Source organism: Silurus aristotelis (assembly GCF_946808225.1).
Source record: "Silurus aristotelis genome assembly, chromosome: 19".
NCBI classification, from domain to species: domain Eukaryota; kingdom Metazoa; phylum Chordata; class Actinopteri; order Siluriformes; family Siluridae; genus Silurus; species Silurus aristotelis.
In genome coordinates, this window is record NC_139592.1 from 2,759,557 (window position 1) to 2,778,947 (window position 19,391).

Sequence of the window (19,391 nt, forward strand, 5' to 3'; positions counted from 1 at the left end):
AACCTGTTCTTGACAAATCAATGAGGAAATGTAGGACCTCACCCTAGACATTTGTCAGCCATTGAATCAGATAACAAGGACGGTATACACCGATTTTCCATTGAAATAGATTAGATTAGACAAAAAAACAGAAGAAACTACGCTGTCTCATCCTTATGGGAACTATTCATTGCAAAGTTTTTTTACATACACACTATGTAATATACACGGAAGCATCCTAGTAGTAAAAGTAAATTATGCTTTTGTAGATCCTATCAGAGTTTAAATGGTTCTGTCCTTTTCAACACCTTCATGTTTGGATTTTTGATACTCTTACATATATGCCAAATATATTTCAAAATATTACAAACATGGCCTTTTTTATATATGCAACACATGATATATATGCGTATAAAATACATGATCATATCTGGGTAAAGGATGTTTTTCCTTGTATTTGATTTAAGCTTGTGAAATGCATAAAATGTACTCTTTTTCAATAACTTACTGTTACTTACTTTATATAACTACCTTACATTAAATAAATGGTCAAAAACGTTTCATTTTCAAACATTTATTGTTGGTTTACAATTTGCTTCCACAGTAAAAAAAAAAAAAAAAGCAAGCAGCAGGTGATAATGGAGTACTTAAATTAAAGCAATTGTTTAAAACCTGTGTGCCAACAAGTAACAGGAACAACAAGAAAACAAATCGAACATTAAACATAATGTCTCAAAACTGTAACTTTGCAACTCTAAACATACATTTTCAACATAACATTGTGACATTATTGCATTGTACACTAATCAATTTTTGCACTTTCTTCTGAACTGAAACTTGAAACTGATTTTCCCAAACTGGAGTCAAAAATGCTGGAATAATGTCACTCCCAAAACTCACATATCAACCTTTTTACAAAGAAATGACACGACTAAAGTTAAGATTAATAAAACAAATTATAATTCAAAAATCAAATGACTCCCTAGGAGTGTTAAATCGTCCCAAATTCTACATTAACATCTATATGACACTGTTTTGACATAAGAACTAATTCCATAACTCAACAACAGGTATCTCCTATATTATGTTGTACTTTAATGTATCATAAATGGTGTTACACAATATAATAAAGTATATTTATCCTATATATCAGTGGTCCGCAACCACTCAATTGGTACCGGGTCGCACAGAAAGAATACATAACTTACATTATTTCTGTTTGATTTATTATCTGATTCTGAACGATGATTTATTTTGGAAAATGACCCGATTCTCTCCACCACATCTGTCTATGACTCACTCTTGATTCATGTCATGATGCCTCGGTCACATGTCTTACCTCCATCCGACTACCTTCTTAAAGGGGCTGCTCCGGGCGCCAACACATAATACATTACCACTTAATTAAAACCCCCAAAAACAACACAGTGTATTCACGTTTATTATTATATTTAGATAATACCAGTTTTGATCCGATCGTATCATTTTATTTTGCTGTATTTATCCGCCACACCTTAAAGGCCGGATCGTGAAAATATTGTCCGACAAAAAGGTTTGGGACCGCTTGCTCTATATGCATAGACACATTAGATAGTAAGTTTAAAAAAAAAAAAACGTTTGTAACTATACTAAATGATATATGGTTCAACAAGCAATAGAAGTATGAATATGTTCACATCTAATAACTATAATTTTATTTATACGGCCATATATCTGATTTCCATATAGGCTTTTTTTTTTTTTTTTTACAAAAAAATGGTAAGCATGCAAAAAATCTCACCCATTAGTCCACACCTTGTCAAACTTTCTGTTTCTGTGTGTGTCAAATATGCAGTGATTGTGGAGCTTGATAAGGCATGTATTGCCTGAGAAATTAATTGTACTTTACTGTAATTTAGTAGACACTCTGCTTAGGTTGGGTTCTGCTTGGCTTTTAGAGCTTAATTCTTCAACATTAATGCATTATTTAATTCAACTCGATTGAGTGTTATTTGTATGATGCGTTAAACAATCAGAGCAGGGATTTATTATAAGAGATACAGAGATATAATAAAAAATTATAAGTTCATCTATAATAAGTGAACAAGTGGCGTTTGTGACAAGGACAAATTTCTCGGAGACAATGAGGAAGACACCTTGAGAGGAACCAGACTGAAAGGGAGCTCCGGAACTGCAGAATGCAGAACTGTTCATGCAAACTGAGGTCCTGAGCCATTGTAGTAGACTGTTAATATTAATTACAGTCCAAATCCATCCACAAAGTTCTTGAGTTGCTCATCAACTCCGTGAATTCTAGGGGCTGTTAAGGTGGATTATTTACTTTTATTTTATATGTAGAGGAAGAGATTTGAAGGGAGCATGCTATGTGACGTAACGCAAATTTTAAACACAACATTTTAATCTATCTATCTATCTATCTATCTATCTATCTATCTATCTATCTATCTATCTATCTATCTATCTATCTATCTATCTATCTAACTAGCTAGCTAGCTAGCTAAGTAGCTATCTATCTAGCTATCTATCTAGCTATCTATCTAGCTATCGTAAGAAAGTAAGTAAGTAAGTAAGTAAGTATATACAGTGCAACCTCGATACTCGTGAGGGTTATCTTCTATGACCCCTCATCAAAACTCATCAAAAATTGTGAATTACTTGTCATAAATGTTTTATTTACTACTTTAAATAAATAATTCAATAATAAAAGTTGTTAAACATTTGTATGTAACTTAATTAGTACAAACTCTGTTTTAAAACGTTACTCCGAACCTTCCCGCCACCCCCCCCCGGTCCGGTTCCAAATGAAATGTCGCCAACCATCGAGGCCGCAAGTGTCAAGGTCACGAGTATCGCGGTTCCACTGTATTACATACAGGGTCATTCAAGTCAAACTGGGACTTATCATTTTACAGGTATAAAAACGAATGCTAGCATGGCGGTACTATAAGCAGTAGTAAGTGGCTAGTGTTTCCTTTTTTACATGTCGCGGGCCAGTCCAGAGACCGTTGAGCAAGATGTCTGACAACAGTGTTAGTGCATGCCTGGAACAGCATGTTGTGATGAAGTTTCTTGTGTTTAAAGGTGTAAAAACATGCGGGTATCTACAGAAGTAGACATTGCAGGGCGTGGCAGTGGGGGGAAACAAAAAAACCCTGTTGGGTTGGTTCTTGAGAATGCCTTCCTTTCCTGCATCACACCATGACTTTACTGGAAAAGTTTTCACTTCAAATTTACTGCTTATGAAATCTATTTTGTGTCCATGTTCAGACAGATGACTGCACTGCTCTTTCCCCCCCAGGCTTTTCTGATGCTTCTGTTAGGTAAAGATTATGGTTTCTGTCAGGTTTTCATAACACCTATGATTTTCATACAGCACATATAACACTGTCTGATCAGTACTGTTTTTGCATCAGTTTTCTGGTTGGTCACATTTTGGGATCATCAAAAGACAGAAAAGTGAGAGTTGTGCAAGTGGCTGACTTTGAATGTGAAAAGTTTCCATCGGTTAGTGTTTGAAATGATCTGATCAATGAGAGCAAAATGTCTTACAAGTCCATTGTTTCGACACGCGGTTCACAAACGACTATTCGAACGTTGCATTTAGAAATAAATCTTTATTGCAAATATGGTTGTTAGTGATCAGTAGCATTGAATTTAAAGCCCAGGTCAATTGCATTTAATGGATTAAAGGCATGCCAAATTATTCTCGAATAAAGAATGCATGAGAGTCTTTTGGAATAAAAACAACAACAATGTGTTTTTACTGCAGTACATGCCCACACTTGTCTCCAGCTTGTTCTGCAGTCTGTAAAGACGATGTTAATTGCGTTTTACCATACACTTATTATTTGTTATTTTATTTTTGAATGCGTCAGTAAACTCTGTAACCAAAACAGTTGCTGTGCTTTTTTTTACTTTCCTGTTATTGGTCTGCAAGCAACATAGGTTGGGCAACGAGTGTTTACACTGGCTGGTCTCCAAATTCTTTTCTCGCAGTCTATTACTTAGCATGATATGGCTTTAATGTGTATTTTTCATGTTCAGGAGGCTTCTTTTTACCAAATGACCAAATTCACTTCTTTACATGAATAGCTTGACTTTTTTCAGCTTGTTTTTTTTTTTTTTCTCCAGCGTGGTACAACAGAGAAAACGAAAACAGAATTGAATTCAAGCACAGCGTGAAAAAGAATGTGGGCTCTTTGTCAGTCTTTGCGCAATTTCATACACAAAGTTCAAATCAAAATCATAATTGTTCATACAGTGTTCACTGTTTATACCACAGAGAGTGGTAAGCCATCAGGGTCAGCAAGTGTCAGAATCACTGACATTAATTTCAATATGTTTTTATCGATAATGCATTAAATTATTCCAAACACTATATTCCCTTCATTTCATAGTGTTTCTACTTGCCACAGTGCACTTGAGTGTCTGTTTACATTGGAGTTTCAGTGGACTGGTTCTCCCCTGAAGACCTTGTTGTAAAATTAACGCCCATCCTCGCTAGGCCTAAACAAAAAATTTTTTTCACACTTGAATATTGTTGAATATTTGTTAATAACCCTGAGTGGTGAAGTGAATAATATCGATATTATTATAGAGGCACATGTAATTGGGTGGAATTATTTAGTCAACAAATAAGCAGTCGGTTCTTGAAATTGGAAAAGTCTACGGGTTTGATTGATGTTGAAAAGATCAGAATTGTGGGTCTTCCTGATATACAGTGGTTTCTACCTACCATTAACCTACCATAGGCTCACTGATACATGTGGGGACCGAAGTCTGGCCAAATGAATCTGATCTGTGTGTGGGTGTGTTGTTTTTTTTTGTGAAGAAAAAAAAAAATGTATTTGCCAATCAATGGTATTTTTATTAAACAAATAACAGGAAACATAAAAAAAATCACATTTGTTTTTTACATAAATATTCACAGCATCATATTACCCACGATAATACTAGTAAAAAAATATTTTCCTTCAATACAGATTTTCCACATAATATTAGATTTTTTTCCCCTTCCCTCTACTTCGCAGTCAATATCCAATATCATTAGCAATAAGCATGCTAACATGCTAACGACACAATGTAGCACCGTAGCCACAAGTTGTAAAGCGTACTTCTTCATTATGGCAGCTCAAAATTATTCGTAAAAGTAGAATTGAACACATTCGGGGCTTTGATTGTTAAATATCATCTTATCAAGTATCGGTCATAATGTCACCATTTTATTAGCTTACATGTACGTAGAGATAAAGTGGCTAGCTACATGACAGCAAAATTAATCACAGTAATGAAAATGTTTTTTCATGCATTATATATTAAGAATATGTTCCATATTGCATAAATGAAACTATGGAGTAAATACAGTTCCATGCAATATCAATACGAAGAGTCAGTACATACGTTGTAAAGCATTTAATGTTGTTTGGAAATGCTTTTGTACGTCCACATGCTGCTCTGTTTTGCTCATGTCCACATGAGTTATTTCACATGTGATTTTAGAGTAAGAAAACCTTAACAAAAAGAAAAGAAACTTGTTGAGTCACACTGTACAAACATTATAAACCATAATGTACATTCTGGAAAGATTCCAGAAATGCAATCATTCTTCAGTTAAAACCCATAAAACACTTGCAAAAAAACCAGTATTTCATATTTCGAGAGTTTCGAAATGAAACCCTTTCAAAACGTGAGAAATCCTGAAGAAAAAGATCTCTTAAAGAACCCATGACACCTTTTCTTAAGATCTTACATTTACCTTACAGTCTGTGCCAGGCATCTCGATGTTTGATTTCATGAGAGTCCCATCTGGAGCACCATCGTACTGAAAGATTACTTTTTTTCTTTGGGAGAATGCCATTAGTGGGGTCGCTGTTAAACAAAATGGTTTTTAGTGAATTTTTAGTTTTATCAGTGAAAGAGGGTTAGAGATGATTACATATATATATATATATATATATATATATATATATATATATATATATATATATATATATATATATATATATATATACACTATATTGGCAAAAGTATTGGGTCACCTGACTTTTCCTGCTATATGTGGTTCTTTAGATGGCGCTATAATAAAATTTAGCATTCACTTGAACTTGGAAACCCAAACCTGTTCCAGCATGACGATGCCCCTGTGCACAAAGTGAGCTTCTTGAAGATCTGGTTAACATGCTTTGGAGAGGAAGATCTTGCTGCTATAGAGCTTTGATCTCATCTCTACTAAACACCTTCGGAATAAATGTGAACGCTGACTGCACCCCAGGTCTCGTCACCTACATCAGTACCTGCCTTTCACACTTGCACACTCCACAATCTGGAGGAACATCTTCTATATATATATATGGCTTAAACTCTATGAGAATCACTGACTTGCGTTCCCATATATTTTTTGATGTCCATGAATACGTATTTAATTACTTCCACTAGTCTATTCTCCTCATTTCATAGCTTTTCTCTCAGGTGTGCTGCTGCAAGTAACAGCGCCACCATGGGTAATTTTATGTTAGAGTTTCAAACTAATCAGATTGTAAGGCCAGCCACTCCGAGGCCCCCTAGCAGGCATCTAGTCATGTCTGAATTTTCACATTCATTGATTGGATGGTCAGAGAGCACGCATGTCCGACCTCGCAAGCTGCATCTATAGAAAACTGCAGAAGCTGTTATACTTTTGCGTTTTCTGTTTCATAGAATTTCTACAAAAACACAAAATCACCCCAAAATCAAGTGAAAACCCAGAGTCATTTTATAAAGTTAATATCGCTTGCTTTAGTAATGGCATTCATTCCTGCTGCATGAAATTCCTCTCTGTGATGCAGCGCTCTGTGATACTGCATTACTCTATAATAATGATTGATTTAGAAAGGGCACTGCTGAAGGTCTGGGTATGAGATGCACAGACCATCAAAGTTATATTACTTACGTATACCATATTTATATTTTCCTGAACATTTTTATGTTGTTCCTATATTTTATTGGCAATTTGCAGTGCTATCTAAGTACTATATCTAACATTCAAACTAATGCTTTACTCAAGATACTTCATTTTTAAGGTTTTTTTTAGATACCGTATTTTTCGGACTATAAGCCGCTACTTTTTTCCCCACGGTTTATTTATGGATTTTTCCTGGGTTTTTCCAAAACTTTTCACAAACTTTCCAAAACTTTCCACAAACTTCAAGACAAAAAACTGAGACCCATAACATTAGACCAATGAAATTTCCAAACAGAAATGAAAAAACGCACCTCACCTGTTTTCTGAGCTGCACGGCATCGGGAGAAAAAACTTTTTTTTTAAACGCATGACGATGCCAAAAGATAAACTCCCGAGAGAAATAGTTGTGAAAGGAAGGAGGAAGACAGTGAACAATGACTTTCTTGGTAGGCTACTGTTTAGATACAAGCCGTTGTAACGTGTTGAGTCTGGGTGAAGGGAGAGCTCGCTAACTCCAGTTGCAACAGAAATCATATAAGCACAGACAGGTTTCCAAAACCCGTGCTTTTTTATTATTCTTGGCAACAGCGTTACGGGTTAGTCAAAGAAACTTAGAAATCAGCATTAGAAAATAATAAGGACATATTCCTCGGTCTTGCACACATGCAGTAATAGCGGAAAAAATGCAGTGGCACACTATTCCCAAAATACCTGCTAAAATGCTCCTAAAGGAAGCGCAACATATTTCACCCGTTACACCGTGTGTAACGTGTCTTTCATTAAAGTCTGTGTAAAGTACATTAGTGTAGACTTATAGACAGATGCGGTTTATTTATGTTTAAAATAAAAATATTTGTAAAATTTTGTGGTTGTGGCTTTATAGTCCGGAAATCAGGGTACTTATTTTATGTTTAAGCTGCATTTTTTAAAATTCTGAACTCTGCCTGCTCTACCTCTTCCCTGCATCCTTGAGATGAAAGCATACACAGACACACATGCACTTTAATTGTATCAGTATTGTTTCTGAAAATCAGCCTTACCTATTAAAACCAGAAAAGCAAGAAGTATAATCCCCATTACGCTAAGACTCGGTCGAGCCGTGAACGACCTTCGAACGTGGCAGTTGGGTGTGATGGTGCAGTTACACACAGTGACAGACAGGTTTTGGACCAAACCAAAGCCCTGGTTGTCCAATATTTTAAATTGAATCTCGTAATGGCCTGAATAGACTGTTTTTTCTCGGATGAGGCTCACAGTCGTCCCTAAAATGAGATATATTAAGAGAGCGAGATATTTCAGTGAGGTAATTTTTTCCTCACCCCCCCCCCAAAAAAAAAAAAATCCCAACAAAAACAGTAAAAAAAAAAAACAAACAGTATCACGTTGTAATATTTCATTTTGATTTTAAGTGTTGAACAGAATTACATTTCAGTGCACTATTGTAATTCATCAATATGAAATTACTGGTACATTGGTTTGGGTCTGAATAATTTTGCATGAGACTCTAACACGTGAGTGAGGTTTAGTTTAGAGTAACAGTACCATATTCTGGATCAATCCTCCATTTTCCCTCAACATCGCCCAGTAGCTTGTAGTGAAATGGTGCACTGTAGGGTGGCAGGTCCTGATCTACAGCGGTGATCGCTGTCATGGTTTCCTTCTCGGATAAACACATGCTTACTGTGTTCACTTTCAAAAGTGGTACATTATCGTTCTGATCACTTACATAGATGACCAATGTCCCTGTTCCTGTCTTTGGAGGTTGATCTAGATGTCAGGGGAGAGAAAAAAAAAATGTTTTAAGTAAATCTACCAACGGTTAAAAAAAAACGACTGCAAGAAAAAGAAAAAAAACGTCTTTTGTTCAGTTTTAACAAAGAATAAATAGCAAACTATTCACTTTTGTCACTGTTTGATACAAATGATATAAGCATAAGGTAATATAAATTAGCTGGGTATATTTATATTTTATTTATTTATTTATTTATTTATTGGGGTTTTATAAGTTTATTATTATTATTATTATTATTATTATTATTATTATTATTATTATTATTATTATAATTATTATTATTATTTTATTTGTATTCATTTTAAAATACCAAAATGGGTCAATGAAAGACGAATTTTGGTATTTTAGAATGAATAATAATAAAAAAAAAATTATAATAATAATAATAAAATATATATATAATTATTATTATTATAGGACAAGGTTTGAAAACAAGGTGAGAGAGGTGTAACTGGGCTTGGGTTTGGTCATGTGCAGAGAAAGGACATGAGGTAGAAGAATGCTGAGGATGGAGGCACCAGGCAGAGGGAAAAGAGGAAGGTCTTGGAGGTGGTTTGTGGAGGTGGTGAGGAAAAACATGCAGGTGGTTGTTTTGAAAGAGACATATGTAGAGGACAGAGTGATATGCAGACAGATACCCACTGTGCAGCTGAAAGAAGATGAACAAGAAGAAGTAGAAAAATCTTTTGCAACTGAAGCCACTTTCATGGTTATAGTAAGTAAGCAGGGGATCCTTCAGAACATTACAGGAATCACATGTAGTGTGTCTTACCATTATCAACAACGTACACAGTAATATTGTAAGTATTGTCTTTCACATATGGTGATTCTCTGTCCACTGTTTTGGCCATAGTAACCTCTCCAGATTCTGGATCTACATTCACCCAGTTGTCCTTATCTTCTCCTTTAATGAAGCTGGAAAAGAGAGTGAGTGAGTAAGAGAGAGAGAGAGAGAGAGAGACAGAGAGACAGAGAGAGAGAGAGAGAGAGAGAGAGAGAGAGAGAGAGAGACTTTTGAATATTTGTATTTTAAGTATTTAAACGTGTAAAATTGTTTATGCTTAAAGTTGATCAAGTTGCTTGTGAGTAAATGCAATAACAAAAAACCCCGAAAAAACCCGATCCTGACCTGTCCAGTATGCGATATACCATTACATTGTTTAGACAATTTGTGTATTAATGACAGTGGCAAAATATATAATCAACCTATAAAAATATATTAATAATATGATTTAGTCTTTTCAAAAAACTTTTTTTTGGTCCTTTCTGAACTGACATGGTTTCTACTGCTTTCTTTTTAGCAATAAGCAGAATTGAACATATTAGCTAATTAAAGGATATAACCAGTTATACTTACTGAAATGAGTTGTTATAATTCCTATCCGGGTCTACGGCTGTAAGGGTTTTCAAGGGGGTTTTTATGTATGTGTTCTCTTGGACCACTATCTGTATAACAGGTGATACAAATTCTGGAGGCTCATTGGTGTCCTCAACAGCAATGCTCACTGTGTAAGGTGCACTTATGCCAGGTTCTTCTCGACTTTCCAAATCCCATAATCCATTCGAAGTACGGGTTTTCACCTTGCAGGAGAAATAGCTCTCCTCGTTTTGCACAGTGATGGACACATTTCTTGAAGTTTGGATCTCATAATCCATCGCCTGTTTGAATAGTGAAGAAAGCAAACAGAGATTGAGGTGTAAAAATAAAAATGTGTGATTGGACCTCAGCAATTATTTAATAATTGTATGAATTTTTTATTGATTTATTTCCACAGAATTTCAGAAAATATATTTGATGGAGTTTTATACCTTTACAACTTTCAAAATTCCTTCATTAGTGTTGTGGTCAGTGTGGATTTCGAAATAGTTTTCCGGATCTCCGTGAAGACTAAACTTAGCTGTGTAGGCTAGTGATTGTGGATTGTCTTTGTCACTGATCTGCAAGCGAAGAACTTCCACCCCAGTCTCTAGTTCTTTTACCCTTCCAGGACCCTGGAGAGCGTACAAATATAATATTACATCATCATTGAGCACTGGACATGTACCATTTTTCCAATGGTTCATTGTAGAACATTTCATGAAGTCTAAAATATTAAACGTTTGTAATGGTACTGCATTTAGACATTTGGTGGATTTTCAGAGCTCTGTTTGATTAGGCACTGGATTTCCCGCTATAATGCAATACAGGCTCCGGTTTATGGTTTGGACAATAAAACCAGTTTAGCGTTTTTTTTCTTGATGCCACGAATCTTTCACTCTTCTAAATTTCTACCTGGTCAAAATAAGCAATGTTCTATGTCATGAGAAGTCGCTTTGCTTCATGTACATTTATTGTAATAATCAACAGTACTCACTGTTTGACCGATAATTTCAGGGCGGTGATTGTTTTTGTCCACGATGTTTAGGACCACTGTGGTCGTGCTGGACAGCTGTATTTTGTCTCCATAATCTTTGGCTTCGATCAGGAGGATATAGTTCTGTGCTTTCTGGAAAAATAATTGGTTCAATTGGATTATATTGACTTTTGTTTTATTTAATGTTATATTACCATGAATAATATGTTCAAAGTAATCAAATGTATTATCGAATAAGCAATTATTAAAACAATAAGATATAATTATCAAATTATTAGCACACTAACAAACTAATTTCAGGGGGAAACTTGGCTTCAATGCGAAAGTGTCGTTAAGCGTTTCAGGTCGATTTGGGGTAAAAAAAAAAAAAAAAAAAAAGGGTCAATTTCAGTAGATTGCCTAAATGAAAGAAGTTATAAATAATTTTACAGTCTTCGCCACCAGAGGGTGCCCTTTCATTGACTCCAAAGCCTACTTCTCTGGTGGTATCTCTCATTTGTTTAGGAATTGCCATATTTAAGTAAATTAACTTTAACTCTTTGACTGTGTTTTGAGTACTGAGTCAGGTTTATGTGGATCAATTCTCTGTGTCTTAGAAACAAGAATGTGGTACCACAGTGGTTAAAATTTCGGCTGTCTGATCATAAGGTCATGAGTTCAAATCCTAGCATCACCTAGCGCCACAGCTGGGGCCTTGAGCAGGGCCCTTAACCCTCAACTGCTTAGTTGAATAAATGGAAAAGGTGTCTGCCAAAATCTGTAAATGTAAAGGTTTTGCATTGTGCCATCTTCCCTTAATTTTGTTCTATTACCCTAACATGATGCTGCTTGGTGTCAGGATCTGTTCTTGGTGATTTTTGTATTTATTTAAACGTTCTTTTAGGTTTAATTATGTGCCCTTTGCCTTTAAACCAACACTAATACATATTTGTTCGAATAGGTTCTAGATAGTTGTTTCCTAGCTAGCATTTTTGCTTTCTTCATGTTTATATTTCTTCCCGTTGGTTCACCACCTGCAGGAGGGACCGTAAGGGACCGGTGCCGAGAGGATTGAGGAGCAGTCGAAGGCAGGGGCCTTGACAGCCCGATCCCTAGACACGGAGAAATGTCTGGAGAATCTGCTTAGACTGCTGCCCCCGCGACCCGAATTACGGATAAGCGGGAGAAGATGGAATGAAATTAATGTTTATATTTTTCCCCACCAGATGTCACCAGAGAGTTTCCCTCGTTGTCCTATTAAGTTTTGCCTGTTGTGTATTTAAGTTCCACTTTTGTGCCTCTTTGTTGTTGGTTCATTGATGTTATAGGGGCTGTTTTCCTGAGCATCCTGCCCATTTTTGAGTTGTTAGTATGTCTTTGCATCCGATTTTGTTTTTAGCTTTGTTTTGTTTGTCTCCTCCACAAGGTAAGTTCCTGAGGAGTTTTAGATTTTTACCCTTTTTTTTGTTTGAGTTTTTGGGATATTATATTTTTGGATACTGCGTTTTTTTTTTTTTTTTTTCATTTTGTGTTTTTTAATTATTTAAATAAAATTTTTTTTTTTCTTATTTCTTAATTTGACTCTACATTTAGGATCACACACCTTCCAGTGGCAGACTGTAAGAGCTCCTGTCTCTCATGCAGTTGAACCCATTGTGAGCCCCGAACCCTGACAATACCAAACAGTGTAGTCTGGTGCACTCATTCAAGACCAAGACTTTCAGTTAATATAGAAGAAATTTGGTTTGAATAGATTAATAATAAAATACCACAAGCAACAATGTTTACCTCATAGTCCAAACAGCCTGTAAAGGAAATACTTCCTATGTTGTGGTTCTGTGTGATGTAAAATTCCACATTATCTGTTTCTGGTGTGACTGAGACGAGTGTAAATGTGAAGATCCCATTGGCTGAATTTGAGTCGTCATCATCTGAAGCGAAAACTCTTGTAACAGTTTCGCCTGTATTATAGAACAAATCAACATTGGCACAGTTTGTCATGTTTTTTTTTTTAATATTCCTTAAAGCCCATATTATTAAATCATGAAAATGAATTATTGTATTGTAGCCTCAGGAATATTTCCAGTACACTCAATTCATCATTTGGTTCACATTTAAATGCTATAAACGCATCTACAGAATAATGTTTATTAATGTTTTATACATAGAAAATAGAGACTATTTATTATTTTAATTAAATATTTATAAAAAGAATAGGTATTTGTATTAAAAATACAAAAAATATAACAAATTGACTACATTTTAAACACACATGTATTAGTGAAACCGAATAAACGTACTGTATTTTCCGGACTATAAGCCGCTACTTTTTCCCCACGCTTTGAACCCCGCGGCTTAAACAATGAAGCGGCTAATTTATGGATTTTTCCTGGGTTTTTCCGGTTTCACAAACTTCAAGCCAAAAAACTGAACCCCATAACATTAGACAAATGAAATTGCCGAATGGGTTCAGGTGAACCAATGAAACTCTTTATATTAAATCAGATGCGCTCCCACTGAATCGGGCCGCACCACATCATAAATATGGATGATGTTCCTCTGACGTTTGACCTGCCGCTCACTCGGACTGTCTACAGGAAATGAGAATCATTCGTCACGCTGAAAACAACCGGGCATGAAAACACACTTCACCTGTGTTCTGAGCTGCATGGCATCGGGAGAAAAGCTTCACCGATGGTGATTTTTAAACGCACGGCGATGACAAAAGAAAAACTCCCGAGAGAAATAGTTGTGAAAGGAAGGAGGAAGACAGTGAACAATGACTTTCTTGGTAGGCTACTGTTTAGATACAAGCCGTGTAACAGACACTGTCTTTGGTTAAAGCTTGTGTAAAGTTCATTAGTTTCAATGTAGACCTGCGGCTTATATACAGGTGCGGCTTATTTATGTTCAAAATAAAATCTTTGTCAAATTCAGTGGGTGCGGCTTATATTTGGGTGCGTTTAATAATCCGGAAATTACGGTAAACAGCACATACAAATTCCATTAAAAGTTATTCCCCCTGTAATATATTGTACTATTAATTATATACAATTATACAAAATATGTTCAATAATGTTTATACGGATATTATGGTAATATTATGTGGTAAGTTAGTAGTGAAAATGAATTTATTTAGCATGTAGTGTAAAATCACCTTGAAGTGCAGATTCATCAACATTCGTCTCGTAGTGGTTGTTACTAAAAACCGGATCGTGATCGTTAATATCCAGGATCCTGATTTCAATACCGAGTTCCGTGTCCACGTTGTCTTTTCTATCCCTCGCTTCAAACCTGAGCTTTAATACAAAAATAGATTATTATACATCTGTATTTAAAGAAGTATTACGAGAGATACGTTTAGAATGTGGAATCTTTTATATAAATATGATACAATTAATGAAAAAATGAAACGTTGATTTATTTGCTTCACACTGTGTTAGTTTGTTGTTACTGTTTCCACCCTAATGTTGATTTTCATGTCTCTGTTCTGTATGTTACATTATATTGTAGATCTTAATTTATTTAAGATCAACTGGATTTCAAAGTTTATATTTGTTTACTTTGTTTTGCCTGGAAAACTATATTTATTGTAATATCAATCACTTGCATTGTATCAGCTAGAAACAGTTGTTTCCTCATCGGCCTCTTTCCTTTCACTTTCACACTCTCTCTGAATGTAGAGCATGTACCGTCTATTCTTGTGATGAACCTCTTACTTATATAACAGTAAAATAAATAAAGGATGTTAAATGATCAATTTAACGAGAGTACCGAGAGATATGGGTACATCTCATAGTCGATCTTCTTATGCACAAAAACTTCGCCGGTGCTATGGTCAATCTCCAGCACGTCTTTAGGCTCCTCATCAACACCCATGCCTCTGAGGTAGAACTTTAACAAATGCTCTTGCTCGAGGTTGACCTGAAACAAAAGCGCACCCAAGAATCCAACATATTTAGTGTAAAAATTTTAGCTTTATACTGTAGTCGATCACTTTGTGGTCAATTACAGCAGGATTGTAGGCGAACTGTAAACGATACTAGCAAGCGAAAAATTCAGACTAAACTAAACTAAAGAGGTGGAATAAAAAATGCTCCATATATTTAGGAGATTGTGGTATATCTAGAAACCAAATAGAAGCTGACAAACGGTTATGAAAGCAACATCAATGTTATTAGGTACGTTTCCATGCAAATCTGGATCAGAATGGAAAAAGTCCCTGTAGCCTCTTTTTTGTCTGCTCCCGTTATGGGTCACCACATCGATCTCCATACCACTCTACATCAGTTTTTTTTTAAAACCAACCACCTGCATGTCTTCCCTCACCACATCCATAAACCTCCTCCTTGGTCTTCCTCTTTTCCTCCTTCCTGGTGGCTCCATCCCCAGCATTCTCCTACCAATTTACGCCATGTCCCTCCTCTGCACATGTCCAAACCATCTTTCTCACCTTGTCTCCAAAACGTCCCACCAGCCCGGTCCCTCTAATAAACTTTTTTCTAATCCTGTCTATCCTCATCATTACTGATAAAAACCGCAGCATCTTCAACTCTTCCTTCAACAACCTCCAGCTCCACCTCCTCCAATGCCACTGTCTCTAATCTATACAACATCTCAGGTCTCACCACAGTCCTATAAACTTTCCCTTTCACTCTCACAGATACTCTTCTATCACAAATCACTCCTGCTATCACTCTTCTCCACCCACTCCACCCTGCCTGCACTCCAGGGACCCCTGGGATTTCAACTCATCCACCAGATGAAAGTTATTTCCATTGCATTATCCAGTATACCAATAAACTATCTGTATGGAGATGAAGCTAATGAAGGTTGGTTGATGTCAAATAAACCAATAGAATGTAATGAAAAAAAATACATTAACTGTATTTTTTCTACTGATATGTTTGATTATAATACTATCGATACTATATATACATTGTGAAGAGTATCTGTGAGAGTGAAAGGGAAAGTTTATAGGACTGTGGTGAGACCTGAGATGTTGTATGGATTAGAGACAGTGGCATTGAGTAAAAGACAGGAAGTGGAGCTGGAGGTAGCAAAGCTGAAGATGTTGAGGTTTTCGTTGGGAGTGACGACGACGATGGACAGGATTAGAAATGAGTTTATTAAAGAGACAGTGCATGTAGAATGTTTTGGAGACAAGGTGAGGGAGGTGAGATTGAGATGGTTTGGACATGTGCAGAGGAGGGACATGGGGTATATCAGTAGGAGAATGCTGAGGATGGAGCCACCAGGAAGGAGGAAAAGAGGAAGACCAAGGAGGAGGTTTATGGATGTGGTGAAGGAAGACATGCAGGTAGTTGGGGTGAAAGAGGCAGATGTAGAGAACAGGGGGGTATGGAGATGGATGATCCGCTGTGGCGCCCCCTAATGGGAGCAGGCAAAAGAAGAAGATATACTATATATACATATATACTATATGCACTAATATAATCGGATTAGTGTTTATATATAACTATGTTTTAAAAGAGCCTGTGCTTGTGGGTATTTTATATATTTATCACTCTTTACCAACTATACTGGTAATAAAATACAATTCTTTCATCTGGCATAATTTTTGAGAGGTGAGAGATTTAATTTATATAATTACATTACATTAAATGATCACTGTACAGTATATACTGCATACATGCTGATTTTCGAGATGATATACTCACTCTGCCAAGTATATACGGGAAAGGTCCAGGGTTTTCTTCCTCTATTATGAACGACTCAATGATCCATGATTTCTTCCTTCTGATTTTTCTTTGCTCTGAACCAAAAAGTTCACCCTAAAAGCGAGAGAACGGTTCTGTAAATTTATTTGTATGTGTAATTAACATGGAGTAGCAGAATAAGTGGAAAAATAAAAAGGACAAAGAGGAAAATACGTTGTAAGTGTTTACACACTAATATAGAGCAGAGAATCTGTTTGAGATGCTGAATAATTGAATAAAACTGGTTGTTGTTATTCTCTACATTTACATGCATTCCAAACTTCCAATGTTTTTGTTGACTGCTTACACTTTGAGTAAAAATCAAATGCATTTTATTTGTGATCAACTTGGAACCGTTTCAATAAAAAAGCTTTGTATGTTTTTTTTTTGTTTTTTTTTGACAAAATAGTCATGACAATATTGTGAAGCAGTGTAACAATTTCATAATAATCAGAAGTGGAATACAGAAATTAACTAGATATAATTATGTAAATATAAGTGTAATATAAATTACATATGTTTAGCATTTAAATCGGTCTTCTTTTGATCCTATTTGAATAAATTGGTCAATTTAAAAACATTTAAGCGAACAACCTATAATCAAAGACAACTCAGATTTGACATATAAGTGAAAAATAGAAACAACTATTTAAATAATACAAATATCTCTAATAAATAAATCATATCTATAATTATTTCTTTAATTCATGAAAATTATAATAAAAAATTTAAAGTTTATATATATAAATATTATAATTATAATTATGTAATATAATATAATATATAAAAAATAATATAAATATATAAATACTGTATAATAATTTATAATCATATATGTAATATAAAAATACAAATATATAATTTACAATAATAATATATATATATATTTATAATTTCAATACTCAGTAATCACAGCCTAGTTAGTAGTTAGATGTTTTACTGGTACTCATTTGTTTCTACATCCCCACACTAAGATACAGTATAACTTAATTTTTACATACAAATTGTTCACAATCATTTAATTTTAGAACTATAAAATGAAGTCACGTGGGTATGAGATAACATGGTGAAGAGATGAAGGCAGATGAGTGTCTAGCATCTTGGTTTCCATTCATGATCGTTGAAGACGTTCTCGATTGTTCGAATGTGTGTCTTGAAAATCATTAAATGAACCTTGTGTATAAAAGTGTAAAAAAAGAAAGGATCTGCTCATGATGCAAAGCTCAGCAGCAGCATGATTTCAGAAATCTACAGTAACACTGTGTCTGTTTAGAAAAGCAGCCGATCGATTTTGTAGGACGCTTATCATGCAAGATAATATCTGAAGCACACAAACTGAATGAAAATATGGTTTTAGACTGGCCAGGTCAGTCAGCACACCTTAACCCAACTGAGCGGCATTTTTACCTCGTCAACAGGAGCTTGAAATAAGAAACATCCCAAAAAAAAAAACCACAAGCAAACAAACGAAACTGCTTTGCATGCCTCTAAAAGCTTAAAGAAAAGGATCTATACTCAGGTACAAGATGTTATTTAATTATTTGGAAAGACGTTCTGAAAAAAATCAAAGGCTACTTTTGATCTTTTGAACTATATATATATATATATATTCGAGAGCAGAAAATATAATCTTATCTTTTTGACGCCTTCACACGAATCTCTGAACAAATAAACGCACAAGGAAGCAGTAAGACTTTGTGCAGGATGATTTCAGTTTCTCGTGAATAATAAATACATTCCAGTGCACACCTTAAAAAAAAATTAACTTCACTTACTGTCAATATAAAGAGGAAGACCGTGAAAATCATCGTCCTCATGTTGTCCGCAGTGAGACTACAATCTGGTAATAGGAAAAAAAAAAAGTCTTTGTATGTAGATATGTAGAAGGTGGAAAGAAGGTTGAGTTTATTCTGGCTTGCGATAGATGTCTTGTTTGTTTGTTTTTTAAGAAATTTCCTTTATAGGATATTATATGCTATCAAAGTTTTCTTTCTCTTTTCGGTGTAAGTAGTCCTCCTACTTGCTTTCCTCTTGTATTTGTGTTTGGCTTTCCAGTTCTTGGCCTTCTTTTATACTGTAGCTGTGGTGGGAGGAGGATGAATTTCCAGTGTCGGAAGAAATTCTCCTGAAATGAGCTTCATCTTAGATAATGCCCCCATGGCATGTGTTTTAGTTTCAGTGCCACTGTGTAACCTTAAACCAGCACTCGCGCAATCATCTGCTAATCATATAAAGGTCATTTCCATTCAATCTAGTCAAGTGTCAGTGTTTTTTATTTTTTAATAAAATAACCTTTAGACTTGGTCTTTTGTAACATTTCTAACTAATCAGAATTACAGGTTTGTATGTTACCAAAGTGCAAAGAAGCCGAAATTTCCATTGACTTCCATTGAAAACCATTAAACCATAAAATTCTTCAAGCCGTCAAAACTCCCACACTTTCATACTCACAGCTTAAACCACTTTTCTATTTCTTTCATTTTACCTGTAAAACAAACTCTCACTCTCATCTATCTTTTTATAAATGCCACAGTATGTTTATTTTTATACTGATAACTGCATCTTTCTTTCTTTCTTTCTTTCTTTCTTTCTTTCTTTCTTTCTTTCTTTCTTTCTTTCTTTCTTTC

General features: G+C 35.2%; 1 protein-coding gene across 1 annotated transcript; it reads right to left on the bottom strand.

Annotated features, from left to right (window-relative positions):
• Positions 1-4,788: 4,788 nt before the first annotated feature.
• On the bottom strand, positions 4,789-18,816 carry LOC310714885 (cadherin-like protein 26). Its single transcript, XM_083520916.1, has 13 exons — positions 18,540-18,816; positions 16,726-16,839; positions 14,819-14,968; positions 14,202-14,343; positions 12,833-13,005; positions 11,066-11,197; positions 10,521-10,703; positions 10,069-10,370; positions 9,484-9,626; positions 8,462-8,686; positions 7,960-8,181; positions 5,735-5,847; positions 4,789-5,489 (listed from the first exon to the last, which is right to left on the bottom strand). Exons 1-13 carry the CDS (start codon positions 18,579-18,581, stop codon positions 5,475-5,477), a joined length of 1,956 nt encoding a protein of 651 aa, XP_083377042.1. The 5' UTR covers positions 18,582-18,816; the 3' UTR covers positions 4,789-5,474.
• Positions 18,817-19,391: the final 575 nt, after the last annotated feature.